Source organism: Leucoraja erinacea, chromosome 20 (assembly GCF_028641065.1).
Source record: "Leucoraja erinacea ecotype New England chromosome 20, Leri_hhj_1, whole genome shotgun sequence".
NCBI classification, from domain to species: Eukaryota; Metazoa; Chordata; class Chondrichthyes; order Rajiformes; family Rajidae; genus Leucoraja; species Leucoraja erinaceus.
In genome coordinates, this window is record NC_073396.1 from 10,288,805 (window position 1) to 10,303,713 (window position 14,909).

At 44.2% G+C, this 14,909-nt stretch overlaps 1 protein-coding gene across 1 annotated transcript in view; it reads right to left on the reverse strand.

Moving 5' to 3' along the window:
* gsg1l (gsg1-like) overlaps positions 1–13,589 on the reverse strand; it is a 133,895-nt gene extending 120,306 nt beyond the window's left edge. The window contains exons 1-2 of the mRNA XM_055651222.1: positions 13,451–13,589; positions 11,791–12,541 (exon numbers count right to left, since the gene is read on the reverse strand). Coding sequence (XP_055507197.1) covers positions 11,791–12,091 — 301 coding nt within the window. The 5' untranslated portion in view covers positions 12,092–12,541; positions 13,451–13,589. The remainder of the gene's footprint in view (positions 1–11,790; positions 12,542–13,450) is intronic.
* Positions 13,590–14,909: the final 1,320 nt, after the last annotated feature.

The following is a 14,909-nucleotide window of genomic DNA, read 5'->3' on the forward strand; positions in this document are numbered from 1 at the left end:
CCCATTAGAGGTGACCACTGATGTATTTAACACAATGGATCATCTGCGGTTTCACTCTTAACTCAGCTCACATGTCAGTGACTTTGCCGTAAGAAAAGGTTACAGCCTTAATAGAGGCTTGCAGTAAACTAAACCATCCATCAGATTGGTAGTAGAATGATTGGCGTTATAGTGGCTGTGTTGCAGCAACATAAATCGGACCTTTACATTATCAAATTACTGAGCGCAAACATGCGTGCACTCAAAAATTATGGGGGTCATTCTGACAGACCAAAGAAGCTACCAACAGAGGCCACCATGGTACTAAAATGGTGGAAACATAACATTAGGCATTGTTCCAATCCAAACATTAACAGCTACCCGTCCATGGAACTACATACTGATGGGCACTTGGATGGGATGCTACCAATTCCATCTCCAGCTGTGGGGGAGATGGAATGCACAGGAGGCATCATTACAAACGCTGGGCATAAATACCTGGGAAAGTTGAGTGCATTCCATGGCTTTAAGTCATATTGTTCTGGGTTATATCACCAGTATGTTAGACTACTAATTGACTACACCACCGTGGTAGCATATGTCAACCATATGGGTGGAAACATATCGACATCATGTGACTATCAGGCCAACACAATTTGGCAATAATGTATCCAGAAAGATATTTGGATATCAGCTACCAAATTACCAGGTAAACTGAATTTAGTGGCAGACAACAGGTCACGCTAAGTCTATGAAAACACTGTATGGATGTTGGGGAAAGTATTGCTGGAATTACAGCACGGTATGGAACACCAGATAACGACCTATTCACATCCATGCTCACACCAGTTATCGAATTAGGTTCTTGGGAACCAGAACCTGGGGCAGTGGCTACAGATGCATTTTCGCTGCATTGGGGGATTATTTATGCATTCCCTCCTTCTGCCTCATCAGTCGGGTATTTAGGAATAACAGTGGACTCCGCGTCTGGTATTTTGATACTACCCGATTGGCCTACTCAACCATGGGTCCTGGTGATATCGACATGGTTTTAGAACCATGCATCACCATCCATCATAGACCTAATTTACTGGTTCTTCCCGCAACAAGGGGAGTTACCCATGTCATAATTATATAAACCTATTAATTTATAGAGTTGAAAGCACCTCTACTACACCTGGGACTGACGGACTGAACAGTGGAATTATTTCAGCGGGCCACAGACAGTCCACCAAAAAATCAGTACTACTTGGTCATCAAGAAATGGGAAGGACTGTCACAACAATAAACATCACCCACAGATCTATGAACATCCCGTCTGTTCTGGAATTCCTGACAAGCCTCCATTACGATGAGAGGCTCGGTCATAGTGCAATCAACTGCGCCAGAAGTGCTCTGTCAACAAACCTGTCGCAAGGAACAGAGCGGCATTCTGTTGGGACACACCCTGGTAACTAAACTCATGAGGGGCATTTTAATATTAATCCCCCAAGAACCAGGTACTTCCAAATATGGGATGTGAGCATTGTACTGACCATGTTAAGAAACTGGTCTCCACCTACAGCTCTGTCCCTACAGACACTGACTATGAAAAGTCATGCTGATGGCCTTGGTCACGGCACAAAGGGTCCAGTCACTACAGAAACAAAGGTTGGACAACATGATTATTTCATCTGGAAATTTAACTTTTCACATTAATGAAATAGCCAAACAGAACAGACAGGGGTCAGCAGGCCTAAAAACAGAATTCAGGGCCTACTCGACAGATGATCGTCTCTGTATAGTAACACACTTACTATTATATATGGAGTATACTAAGATCATCAGAGGGAAGAAATGTCACTTTAATCAGCTACAAACAGCCACTCAAAACAGTGACAGTCCAGGCCATCTCTAGATGGCTAAAACAGTTCCTAATAAAGGCTGGAGTAGACACTAGCATTTTTAAATCTCACTCCACCAGGGCTGCAGCTACATCGGCAGCTATAAAGTTGGACGTTCCTATGGACCAAATCCTCAAGACAGCAGGATGGTCAACGGAGGAAACTTTCCAACGACTTTATAACAATCCAGTCATTGAAACCTGGAATATTTGCAGAAACAAATTTCTGTAATATAATTTACCCCATAAATAGGGGCAATAATTGGTGTTAATATTTTTATCGTTGGGTTTCAATATCGTATTGATGTCTAATGATGTTAACTCTATTCTCCCCATAATCAAGGCAGATGTGATGCATGGACTCGTTTCCACGGCATGAAATCACAGAGCTTTAAAATCTTCACGTAGTCACTCACATGACTCCGAAGTAAAATAGTAAGATTAAACGAGAACTTACCAGTTTGAAGTTTGATCGTTATTTTATGAGGAGTAACGTTGAGGGAATACGTGCCCTCCGCTCCCACCCTTGATCATATACTCAACTGGTATCTCTTCTCTAATCTTACTATGTTTAGTCATTACAGTTATCTGTGATTTCACACCGCTGCTTTGAAGAATGACACGCATGCGTCCTGGCGGGGTTCTTCACGTATTCCCTCAACGTTACTCCTCATAAAATAACGATCAAACTTCAAACTGGTAAGTTCTCATTTAATCTTACTATTCTACTCCTATAACTTGTGAACTTTCTAGTGGCTTGGAAAAAGTTAGGGAACAACATGTTTTGAATTGCAGGGGTGGGGGGGCTGGGGAGCATGAGCAGGGGTGTGAAAGGCAGGAGGAGTAACGAATTGAAATTTAACTGGAGAGTGGAGACCTTGGGACACACGTTGGCATAACGATAGAGTCGCAGCCTTCCAGCGCCAGAGACCTGGGTTTGATCCTGACTACGGGCGCTTGTCTGTACGGAGTCCGTACGTTCTCCCCGTGACCTGCGTGGCTTTTCTCCCGAGATCTCTGGTATCCTCCCACACTCCAAAGACATACAGGTTTGTAGGCCGAAGGTACACAAAATTGCTGGAGAAACTCAGCGGGTGCAGCAGCATCTATGGAGCGAAGAAAATAGGCGACGTTTCGGGCCGAAACCCTTCTTCAGACTGATTGGCGTAGTATAAATGTAAATTGTCCCGAGTGTGCTGAGGATAGTGTTAGTGGGCAGGGGATCGCTGGTTGGCACGGACTCAGTGGGCTGAAGGGCCTGTCTCCGCACTGAAACTCTAAAACTAACGACTAAAACCAAAATTAGACTGGAGACCGAAAGTAATTGAATGACACAGATGGTGTTGGTGCCGACTGAGAGAGGAGGTTCAAGCCTGTTAATCACAGCTGATCTGTCTGAAGGAGGTGTAAATAGAAGAGATGATTGAAAATAGAGGACAGAGCAAGAATGTCCTAAACCAGGCGCCTCTCCGCGTACTGCTCACAAATGCGGATCTGGAATCACTCATTACAATTGCTCCACTCGTTTAAGTTTAGTTTAGTTTAGAGATACAGCGGGGAAACAGGCCCTTCGGCCCACCATTTCCATGTTTATTCCACCGATCCCCGCACACTTACACTGCCCTACACACACTTGGGGTGATTTTTAATTCTTATTAACCAAAGCCAATTGACCTACAAACCTGTACATTTTTGGAGTGTTTGAGGAAACCAGAGCACCCGGGGAAAACCGAAGAGAAAAAGTATAAACTTCGTACAGACTGTCAGGATTGATCCTGGGCCTCTGGCGCCGTGAGGCAGCAGATCTACCACTCTGCCTCCCATCTTTTAAACCTTTACTCCAACAGCAGGTTCCCTTTATCCTGCATCCGTACACTGGGGACGGCTCAATTTACGTTGACTGGATTGCACGCACTAAAATGCTTTCCACTGCACCTCGGTACACGTGACAATAAACTAAACTAACTGGAAAATATAGCTCATCAAATTATAGCCCAGAAGAAGGAGCAGTCTCCCCTCAAACTCGCCTTCTACCCCATCTGTCTTTATGTTTAGTAGATTATCAAGTCAAGTCAATTTCATTTCTATAGCACATTTAAAAACAACTCTCGTTGACCAAAGTGCTTTACATTAGTGCAGGTACTAACGTTCTACAAACAGTGGTACATAGATCAACAATACATACATAAATACATACATACAGCGCTCCCTCAGAGGACCTCAAGAAAGGCTTGAGAGTAGAAATAAATTTTAAGTCTAGACTTAAAAGAGTTGATGGAGGGGCAGTTCTGATGGGGAGAGGGATGCTTTTCCATTGTCTAGGTGCTGCAACCTAGACTATGGAAAGAAGGTGGGTAAGAAGATTTTTGATATAGGTGGGGGCAAGCCCGTTAAGGGCTTTGTATACATAAAGGAGGAGCTTGAAATTGACTCTGAACCGCACTGGGAGCCAGTGGAGAGAGGCCAGAATCGGAGTGATGTGGTCCCTTTTTCGGATGCCCGGATTATCTTCAATCGCTCCCACTCTGATGCAACCATCAGGCAGATTTTTCTTTCCCCTCCCCTTTTCTCATTCCAGAGGGACTGTGCTCATTACTCTGGTCTAGACTTCCATATCCACTAATACTCATCACTCTCCCACTAAAACTCCCCCAACCACAGGAGATGCTGACTATGGGTGCTGTCTGTACGGAGTTTATGAGAGATTAGAACATAGAGTATCTGTGACAATGCCCGTGACAAATATGATGCCAAATTAATCTAATCTGAGCCTAAATGATCAGTTGCCCAAATAAGAATCTAATATCTGAGCCAACATGTTTTTATGTCATTTCTTCAGGGTTCTGCGCGTCCGACGGCCTCAACACGAAACGTCACCTATTCCTTTTCTCCAAAGATGCAACTGACCCGCTGAGTTTTATGTCTATCTTCGGTGTAAACCTGCATCTGCTATTCCTTCTACACATTATTCATATACCTCATGGTTGAACGAGTCAAGCCTGATTTCAGAGATTTCCATAGAATGGCCAGTCACTGACTCCAATGATGACTGTAAACTAGTTCTGAATTTCCAATTTTTCATGTTTCTGATGCTGCTCTCAGACAAGAAGGAACAGTTTGCCAAATTGTGGTCCAACTCGAATCTTGGAAACATTATACACTAGACTAGATTTAAATCATTTACTTTCTAATTTTATTCCACGGCTTTTTTTTATATGCTACAAGTATTCATTTCTCAACCTGTTTTCTAAATATAGCTATAATGGTTTCACTGTTTATTCAGCAAGGAAAATCCTTGCTACCAAATAATCCAGAGAGCAGTGAGAGAAGACTGATCTGTCTATTGCATGGAGCACATATTGGCATGAACTACCCTTTAGCTTAGTTTAATTTAATTTAGTTTAGTTTAAAGATACAGCACAGAAACAGGCCCTTCAACCCATCAGGTCCCGGCTGACCAGCGATCCCCAGACTATCCTTCACACTAGGGACAATTTACAATTTTTACCAAAGGCAATTGACCTACAAACCTGTACGTCTATGGAGTGTGGGAGGAAACCGGAGCATCCGGAGAAATCCCACGCAGTCATGGGGAGAACATACAAACTCCACACAGAAAGCACCCATAGTCAGGATCGAACCGGGGTCTCTGGCGCTGTAAGGCCGCAACTCTACCGCTGTGCCACCGTGCTGCTCTCTATTCTCTGCCTATCCATGTGACTATCTGAAAGCTTTTTAAAGGCTAGTCTCATATGTTTCCGCCACCATCCCTGGCAGCAAGTTCCAAGCACGCAGTCTGCGTAAAAACATGCCCCGCAATATCCTGTTTAATCACACGCAGAACCCTGAAGCAATGAAATAAAAACATGCTGGCTAAGATATTAAATTCTTATTTGGCCAACTGAGGATTCAGCTTCAGATTAGATTAACTTAGAATCATATTTGTCACGGACATTGTCACGGATACGCTATGTTCTAATCTCTCATAAAATTGTTGTGTTAACTGGAACATAGAACAGTACAGCATAACACAGGGAGCGGGAGAGCGCAGCGGTCAAGCTACTGCGTTGCAGCGGAAGAGACCCGAGTTCGATCCTGACTGTGGGTGCTGTCTGTCTGGAGTTTGTACGTTCTCCTTGTAACCACTTGGGTTTTCTCCAGGTGCTCCGGTTTCCTCCCACAGTCCAAAGACGTACAGGTTAATTGGCTTTTGTAAAATCGTAAAAATGTCCCCAATGTATAGGATAGTGTAAGTGTACGGGGTGATCGCTGGTTGGCGCAGACTCAGTGGGACGAAGGGCCTGTTTCCTTGCCATATCTCTATAGTCTAAAACTCACGAACAGGCCCTTCGGCAAATGAACAGAACATGATGCCAAATTAAACTACTTCCATCCGCTTGTACCTGATCCTTATCCCTCCATTATCTGCATAACCATGTGCTCATCTAAACGCTTTTTAAAGGGCATTCTCCTATCTTTTGAACCACCATCCCTGACAGCAAGTTCCAGGCAGCTACCACAGTCTGTGTAAAAACTTTCCCCTGCAATATCTTTTAAACGCCAATATCCTCCCCGCATCCCCAAATCCCCTTACTTTAATGGTCGTCCGGAGTACAGGCGTACTGAGGAGCCATTAGATTAAACTGTGGCACCACCATTTGGTAGGTTCAAACTCCCACTGTAGTTGCTAATCTCCCCGAAAACAAGCCTTAAATTGCCAAGAGGGCTATCATTTTGACAAACCTTTCCTTGGTTTTATATACGTTTATATCTCCGAGAATATAACCAAAACAAAAGCATTTGGAATGTGCATAAAACAGCACGTACAATTGGAAGACTTTCTTGAAAATAAATCCAATGGCTCCAAGGCTGGCATTGTCAAGGTAAAACTGCTATTCAGTGTTTCGGGGATTAGAAAATGGATGGAGGAGATTGAAGCATCATTGTAAACTGAACTATGTTGCAATGCAAGCTACACACATTATCATCTGTGTGAAGAAGGGTCTCGACCCGAAACGTCACCCATTCCTATCCAGAGATGCTGCTTGTCCCGCTGAGTTACTCCAGCATTTTGTGTCTATCTTTGGAGTAAACCAGCATCTGTGGTCCTTACCTATACCTATCATCTGTGCGTTGGTCCTCTCCTTGCAAAGAAATGCAAAGCCTTGTAGTTGATCAAAACATCAAGGAAACTTGCTGCACAAAGCAGTTGCCGTCACACTGATGTTCTTAAGCTACACTCGACTTTGTACACGGGCTGGTGCGAATAGGAGGAGAAAGGTCGGGGTCATTTAAGGTGTAGCCTTGCGCCCACAAGGTACTAATCCTCATTCAATGCTATTATGCACAGAGCATTAGCCTATCTTTTCTCTTCAGAATACAGATCAGTGGGCCGCGATGTTATGGTGCTGCTTTGCATGGCCAATATGAAAGCCCTTTCCTCTCATCTATCAGCTTCCTAATTAGATCATTTGCAATCGTGTGCATTCCAAAAGTTGGATGGTTAAAAATCCACACAAGACGCGCAGATCAAACATATGATTACAAAATACTCAGGACAACTGTTTCAACCTTGGTCAAAATGGAAACAGGTACTGAATGAGTGACATGGGAGGGAGGAGGGATATTTGAATTGTCCGTGTCAGGAGCTCGAATCAGTAAGTATTTTTGAACATTTTGTACCACTTCCCTTTAATTCTACTGAGCTGTAATACGAGAAAAAGAGGATTCTGATCAACATAATAAGTGACTTCCAGCTGATTAGATGACAGGTGCCAGGACAGAATCAACTCAGTTGAAACATATTCACCCAAAGTTCCGAGCACTAGTCGATTTTTATGGTGAGAGGGGGGAAATTTTAAAAGAGATTTTCGAGGGAAGATTTGCTTAACACAGAGAATGGAAGGTACCAGCAGGGGAGGTGGTCGAAGCAGATATGATGGCAACATTTAAAAGTCATTGTAAACAGACACATCAAGAGGCAGAGAACAGAGAGATTTGGACCATGTGCAGGCAGATGGGATCAGTTTAATTGGACATTAACATCGGCAAAGGCATGCATGGTGGTCCGAAACGTCTGTTCCTGTGCTTTATTTTTTAATGTTTCTATGTTGCTAACACTATTAAATGATACATAACAATTAACTGGGTGAATAAGTTTCAACTAAATTAATTCTCACCCTGTCCAATGCTGACACAATTATAAGGATTAACACGAAATGCTGGAGTAACTCAGCGGGTCAGGCAGCATCTCTGGAGGAAAGGAATAGGTGACGTTAATAAGCCTAATGCCCCTGTCCCACTTAGGAAACCTGAACGAAAACCTCTGGAGACTTTGCGCACCACCCAAGGTTTCCGTGCGGTTCCCTTGGGGGGGGGGGGGGGGGGGGGGGGGGGCACAAAGTCTCCAGAGGTTTCCATTCAGGTTTCCTAAGTGGGACAGGGACATAACTCACCACAATCTGAAGATTGCCCTCCAAGTCACATAGCTAAGATAGACACAAAATTCTGGAGTAACTCAGCGGGTCAGGCAGCATCTCTGGTGAACTTGATTTGTACTGTATCTTATCCTACCTCTACTTTCCCTCTCCTCTGACTCTCAGAATGAAGAAGGGTCTCGACCCGAAACTTCACCTATTCCTTTTCTCCAGAGATGCTGCCTGACCCGCTGACTTACTCTGGCATGTTCTCTCCTTCTTCAGTGTAATCCAGCATCTGCCGTTCCTCCCTACACAATATAAGGTTTGTTGTGCAAGTGTAACAAGTTGTAACAAGCACACAATGACCAAAAAGTGTTTTCACGTTTAAGAAATTGGAAATAATTCAAGAATTGCGGTTATTTATGCACTGTCCTAGAGAGAAAAGAAAGATTTTGTTGCAGACAGCAATTTCTGTCAAAATTTATTTGCTAAAAAAAATGTGGGATGAATGCAACAAAAAAAAAAGCTAAATTTGTAAATCCAAATCCAGCAGCAAGTTCAGAGAATGATCTCCCATGCGATTAGTTTCCCAATTAGTGACAGAAACTTTCTGAATAATGATCAAAGGGCAGCACAGTTGGTTGAACGGCAACCTCGCAACGCCAGAGACCCAGGTTCAATCCTGACCTTGAATCCCACCTGTGTGGAGTTTACCATCAGCAATGCATTTGCGGATTTTCCAATGTTGTCCCAGGAACCTGCTATTTAATTTTTCTGCACAATTAATTGGGGCCATAGTCCCATTCATCCCAATGACGCAACACCTAGAATGATAAAGGTAAATACTCATTGGGCGGCGTAGTGGCAAGTTACAGCGTCAGAGACCCGGGTTCAATCCTGACTACGGGTGCCGTCTGTATGGAGTTTGTACGTTCTCCCTGTGTCTGCATGGGTTTTCTCCAGGTGCTCTGGTTTCCTCCCACATTTCAAAGATGTACAGGTTTCTAGGTTAATTGGACTCAGAAAATATTGTAAATTGTCCCTAGCGTGTAAAATAGTTGGAGTACGGGGTGATCGCTGGTTGGCGCAGTCTCGGTGGGCTTAAGGGCCTGTTTCCGCGCTGTATCTCTAAAGTCTGAAGTGAAGTCTAATGATTCACCATTGCCCTTGCATATTCTTGTTTTGAATACAATGCTGTGATCAGTATTTCCCAACTGTTGATGTCCTCTAAATAATTGGTGATTGTTATTTCACTATTAACCTTTTCAGTACCGAATGGTTTCCTCACCACTGACAACAGGCATAACCACTTATTTTTGTTTACCTTGAAATAGTATTAACCAAAATGACAGTCTTTTTCATCCCTCTGAACTATCGATAGAAATGCAAGTTTATCTTAACTTCAGTGTTTGATAGACTTCCAGATATTGAGAGCTGGACAACTTCCCTTGTTATATATTCTGTTTGAGCATAAACCAACGGTGTCTTTAGGTTCTGATGCTGAATGGAATCCTGTGCTAAAGTTTGCAAGCTTACCCTGTGACCGCGTCGGTTTTCTCCGAGTTTCTTCCCACACCCCAAAGACATAGACAATAGACAATAGACAATAGACAGTAGGTGCAGGAGTAGGCCATTCGGCCCTTCGAGCCAGCACCGCCATTCAATATGATCATGGCTGATCATCCCCAATCAGTACCCCGTTCCTGCTTTCTCCCTATATCCCCTGACTCCGCTATTTTTAAGAGCCCTATCTAGCTCTCTCTTGAAAGCATTCAGGTAGGAAGGTTAAGGTGGGCCTCTGTAAATTGCCCCACAGTGTAGGTGAGTGGTAGAACAATAGGAAGGGGAAGTTGATGAGTATGTGGGGAGAATACAAATGTAGGGTTTGCGTAATGGGTGGTTGATGGTTGTTGAGCCAAAGAACCTGTATCCATGCTGCATCTATCTGACTTGAAAACTCTCAATCCCGACCATATGAATATGATTTTTTTTAAATTAGAGCTTTCATGAGAACTATCTCCATAAACACAACTGACTGAACAACTAATTTATTCAACAAAATTGTTAAGAAATCCACGATGAATGAGTGAATTCATGTATTTTTGCACTACTCTTGTTTTCAAACAATCTTTTTCTTTACATTTTCTTGGAGAATTAATGTGAGGTTTATATAATTTATGTACAATTTATTTTTCTGTGTGTTATCCGAGTCTTGCTGCCTGGGCCACTTCTACACCAAGGTTTTCATTGTACCTGTGCATATGACAATAAAGATAGACACAAAAATGCTGGAGTATCTCGGCGGGACAGGCAGTATCCCTGGAGAAAAGGAATGGGTGATGTTCTTCAGAAGAAGGGTCTTGACCTGAAACATCACCCATTCCTTCTCTCCAGAGATGCTGCCTGTCCCGTTGGGTTACTCCAGCATTTTGTGTCTATCTTTGGTTTAAACCAGCAAGGAAGGAACTGCAGATCTCGAAGTCTGAGAAGGGTCTCGTCCCGAAACATCACCCATTCCTCTATCCAGAGATGCTGCTTGTCCCGCTGAGTTACTCCAGCATTTTGTGTCTATCTGCAGTTCCTTCCTACGCATATGACAATAAACTTGACTTGAATGAATGATGTTTATTCTAAGCAAGTAGTGAAGCAGAAACGGTAAATTGCTTTAGAAATTGTTTGCTTTACTGAATCAGGTGCCAAGTAGAAAGATTAAGAGTTATTGCTTAACTCAGGATTAAATCTCTCAGTGCTCTTACTTCTCAATGAGCCTATGCAGTTTGGGAGTCTGAAGGGGATTTGATCAATGTGTCCCCATGTTAACTGTGATTGAGTCAGGTAGATGCACCTGCCCAGAGTAGGGGAATCGAGAGCATAGGACATAGGTCACATAAGGTGAGGGGTGGAAAAGATTTAATAGAAACCTGAGGGGTAACCTTTTCACACAAGGGATGGTGGGTGTATGGAATGACCTGCTGGAGGAGGTAGTTGAGTCAGGTACTACCGCAACATTTAAGAAGCATTTAGACAAGTATTTGGATGGGACAGGTTGGGCCAAATGCAGGCAGGTGGGACTAGTGTAGATGGGACATGTTGGTTGGGGCAGACTAGCTGGGCCAAAGGGCCTGTTTCCATGCTATATGACTATGACTCTGTCCACGTCTTCCTTCAGATAAATCGCTCAGAATTTGTGCCGTCCCCATTGAAACTAATTGGAACCACAGATTCAATATAAGCCCCCTACTTTTTTCAATTTCAGAGTAGTTTCAGAATTGCTTAAGAAACGTCCGAGGCTAACAGAGTTCAAAACGTTTTTATCACAGAGAGCGGCTGTCTGTAAACAGTTGAAATGTGTAGTTTTATTTCTCTCTGTAACATCTTTTTTAAAATGCACGATGTTTCTGACCGATGTTTCAGGAGGGGACCCGCCACTAGACCCCACTACACCGACCGACACCCGCTTAAAGCAGAGAAACGCGATAGAGAGACCGCGAGTTGTCTTGTCACACTCACCGATGCCGTTTATGTTCTCTTCACAGGAGTACCAAATGCCGGTGTGGAAGTAGCGAAAGAAAAACTTGTCGTCCCCGGTATCCCAGCTGTATTGGGGCAGGTTGGAATTGGAGCTGTTCACCGCTCCGCTGCCGTTAAGGTTGATGCAGTTTAATTTGGTGACCTTGTTACAGTTTGGTTTGGGCACTTTCTGAGTGCCCTCGCACCAGTAGGTTGTGATGAAAGCAGTCGTGGAGAAGAAGAGAGCCACTAAGTTTAAACCCACCGCCAGCAAGGCTCTACATTTCCTGGTGGTTTTCATTGTACCATGAAGTATCTCTCTCTCTCTATATATATATCTCGCTCTCTTTCAGGTTTGGAGAGCGAGTCTTCACTGACAATGCACACACAGCTGGGGTTTCAGGTCTGCATTGAAACGCAGCGAAGGATCGTGTAAAATGCTTGCCTCAAAGCTGGGCTCCCTCTTCTATGTCCTTCTGCAATGTGCCCATTGTGCGGTGATGGTGTGCGGGCAAGTACTGGATAATGTGGGTAGCGGACGGGGAAAGGCTGCCTCTCGTCTCAGCAACATCTTCGGCGAAACTCATGGTGCATCGAGATTGCTGCTGCTGCTGCTGCTGCTGCTGCTAATGCTGCTGCTGCTTACTGTCGCTGCTGTTGCTGCCGCCGCCTTCCTTTGACAGATACCTGTAGTGTCACCAACTCTCTCCAAATTTCGCCACGCTGTTCATTATGTGCCACGTCGCTTGCCCTGAAATAAATAACCAACCTCAATTCGTCTAAAGTGCGCTAGGATGGACGAGAAATAACAAATCTGACTTTGAGAGCTAATTTCACCTGGAACGTGACACACTTTTTTATTTTGTCGAATATGATTTTTTTGTTTGTTTTGTTGCGGGAATGGCTCGTAAAAATAAACTTGTTAAAGTATTAAAACACAATCGTGTTTTAAACACAAACACAAACAAAACAGAAACGATTAAAAAAAACAAAAGGATCGCAACAAGCACATTTGTAGCAATCTTATTAGGCTCAGTTTTTCAACAGTTTTTAAAAAAAGGCAAACAAACAGAGCCCATCGATCAGGAAAATAAATGTAGAAGTGTTTCAGTCGTGACTGCTGGCATTTATCTGTCACGTTGAAAGATATTCTCGTGGCAGAAAGTCAATTCGAGGTGAAATTCATCCATAAAATGTTAAACCTGTATTTCCGAGAAAATATGATACCATTAAAACACTTTGAGATGATCGAATGCACTCTTGCTTAATGTCAATAATGCCGGCAGTGTCTATTAATATATATCACATTATCAGCGCTCGGAAATCAGATATTAAACATGTGAAATGTTTCATTTCAGGGCAGTACATTTAAATCCCCGTTCTGTAATTGAGTCTTTCGCCAGGTCGCGAAGGGCGGCAGCAGTATATTGTAACCTGTTGGGTTACATGTACCATCTCAGCCCCAACAATAGCGAGGTGGTTAAATCCTAGATCAATGCATGCCCGACGGGCCCGCCGACCTCTGCCGAGTAGTACAGAAATTCACACGTCCACCTCCCACTCTATAACGCAAGTCCACCGATGCAACCCATGTCCCATGTCGCTAACTCCCCCGGTTAAAATGCAAATGAAGGCTCAATTGTCACGGCTGCTTTCTCACCTGCTGGAAGGAACGGGGTTTGCTCGCTTGCCACTGCGTTGACGGCTTTCCCTCTGCACTTTGGTTCACATCGGGATTCATCCACCCTTGCGTCGCCCAAGACCCCGCCTCGGAGACGGGCAACTGAGCGAAGATAAACAGCAACTGGTCCCTCCAGCGAAATGGTGAGAGAGAGAGGGAGAGGGAGAGAGAGAGAGATGAGGGGGAGAGGACATTACATGGAGACACAGCAGAGGGAGGGGTGTAGAAGGGGACAACAGAGGACGGAGTGGTAGGGAGGGGAAAGAGTAAATGGGATGGTGCTGAGAGGGGGGAACGGGAAATGGGATAGTGCATAGAGGGGGTGGGGGAAGAGTAGACGGGGAAGGGTATATAGGAGAGAAAGTAGATTGGGAAGGGTATAGAGGGGGGAAGAGTAGACGGGGAAGGGTATAAAGAGGGAACAGTAAAGGGGAGAAGTAGATAGAGTCTGTGCATTGACAGTAGCATCACAAGTAGGTAGGGTGGTACATTGGCCTACATCATTCCAAGTTTTGAGTATAGAAGTTGGGAGGCCGTGCTACAGTTATATAAGACATCTGTGAGGCCACATTTAGAGTATTGTGTTCCGTTTTAGCAAATATGCTGTCAAGCTGGAAAGGGTGCAGAGAAGATTTACGAGGGTCTTGCTTGGAATCGAGAGCCTGGGTGGGCTATAGCGAGTGGTTGAGCAGGCTGGGATTTTATTCCCTTGAAGGGTAGAAAGATGAGGAGTGACCTTATAGAGATGTACAAAAATCAAAAAGGCATAGATCGGGTAAATGCACAGAGTCTTTGGCCCAGAGTAGGAGAATCAAGAACAAGAGAACATAAGTTTAAGATGAGAGAGGAGGAGGGGGGGGGGGGGGGGGGGGGGGGGGGGGGGGAGATTTAATAAAAACGTGAGTGGTAACTATTTTACACACAGGGTGGTGGGTATATCGAACAAGCTGCCAGAGGAGATGGTTGAGGCAGGTACCATCACACGTTGAAGATACATTTGGACAGGTACATGGATGGGATAGGTTTAGAAGGTTATTGGCCAACTGCAGGCAGGTAGGACTGGTGTAGATGGGGCATGTTTTTCAACATGGGCAAGTTGGGCCAAAGGGCCTGTATCGACACTGTATGACTCTACGGGGTCACCAGGTAGCTGGGAGTTCCTATTCTTCAGGCAGCTTCCATTGTCCCCCAACATCTCTTCGACACTTATAACAGGAACGCTTGGAGGATCTACATTCTTCCACTTCTTTTGGATGCCCCCTCAGTCGGGCCCTTAATGGCAGTAGATTAGATTAGTTTAGTTTAGTGACGCAGAGTGGAAACAGGCCCTTCGGCCCACCTAGTCAGCACCAATCAGCGATCCCCGCACATTAACACTATCCTACGTACAATAGAGACAATTTTACATTGATACCAAGCCAATTAACCCACAGACCTG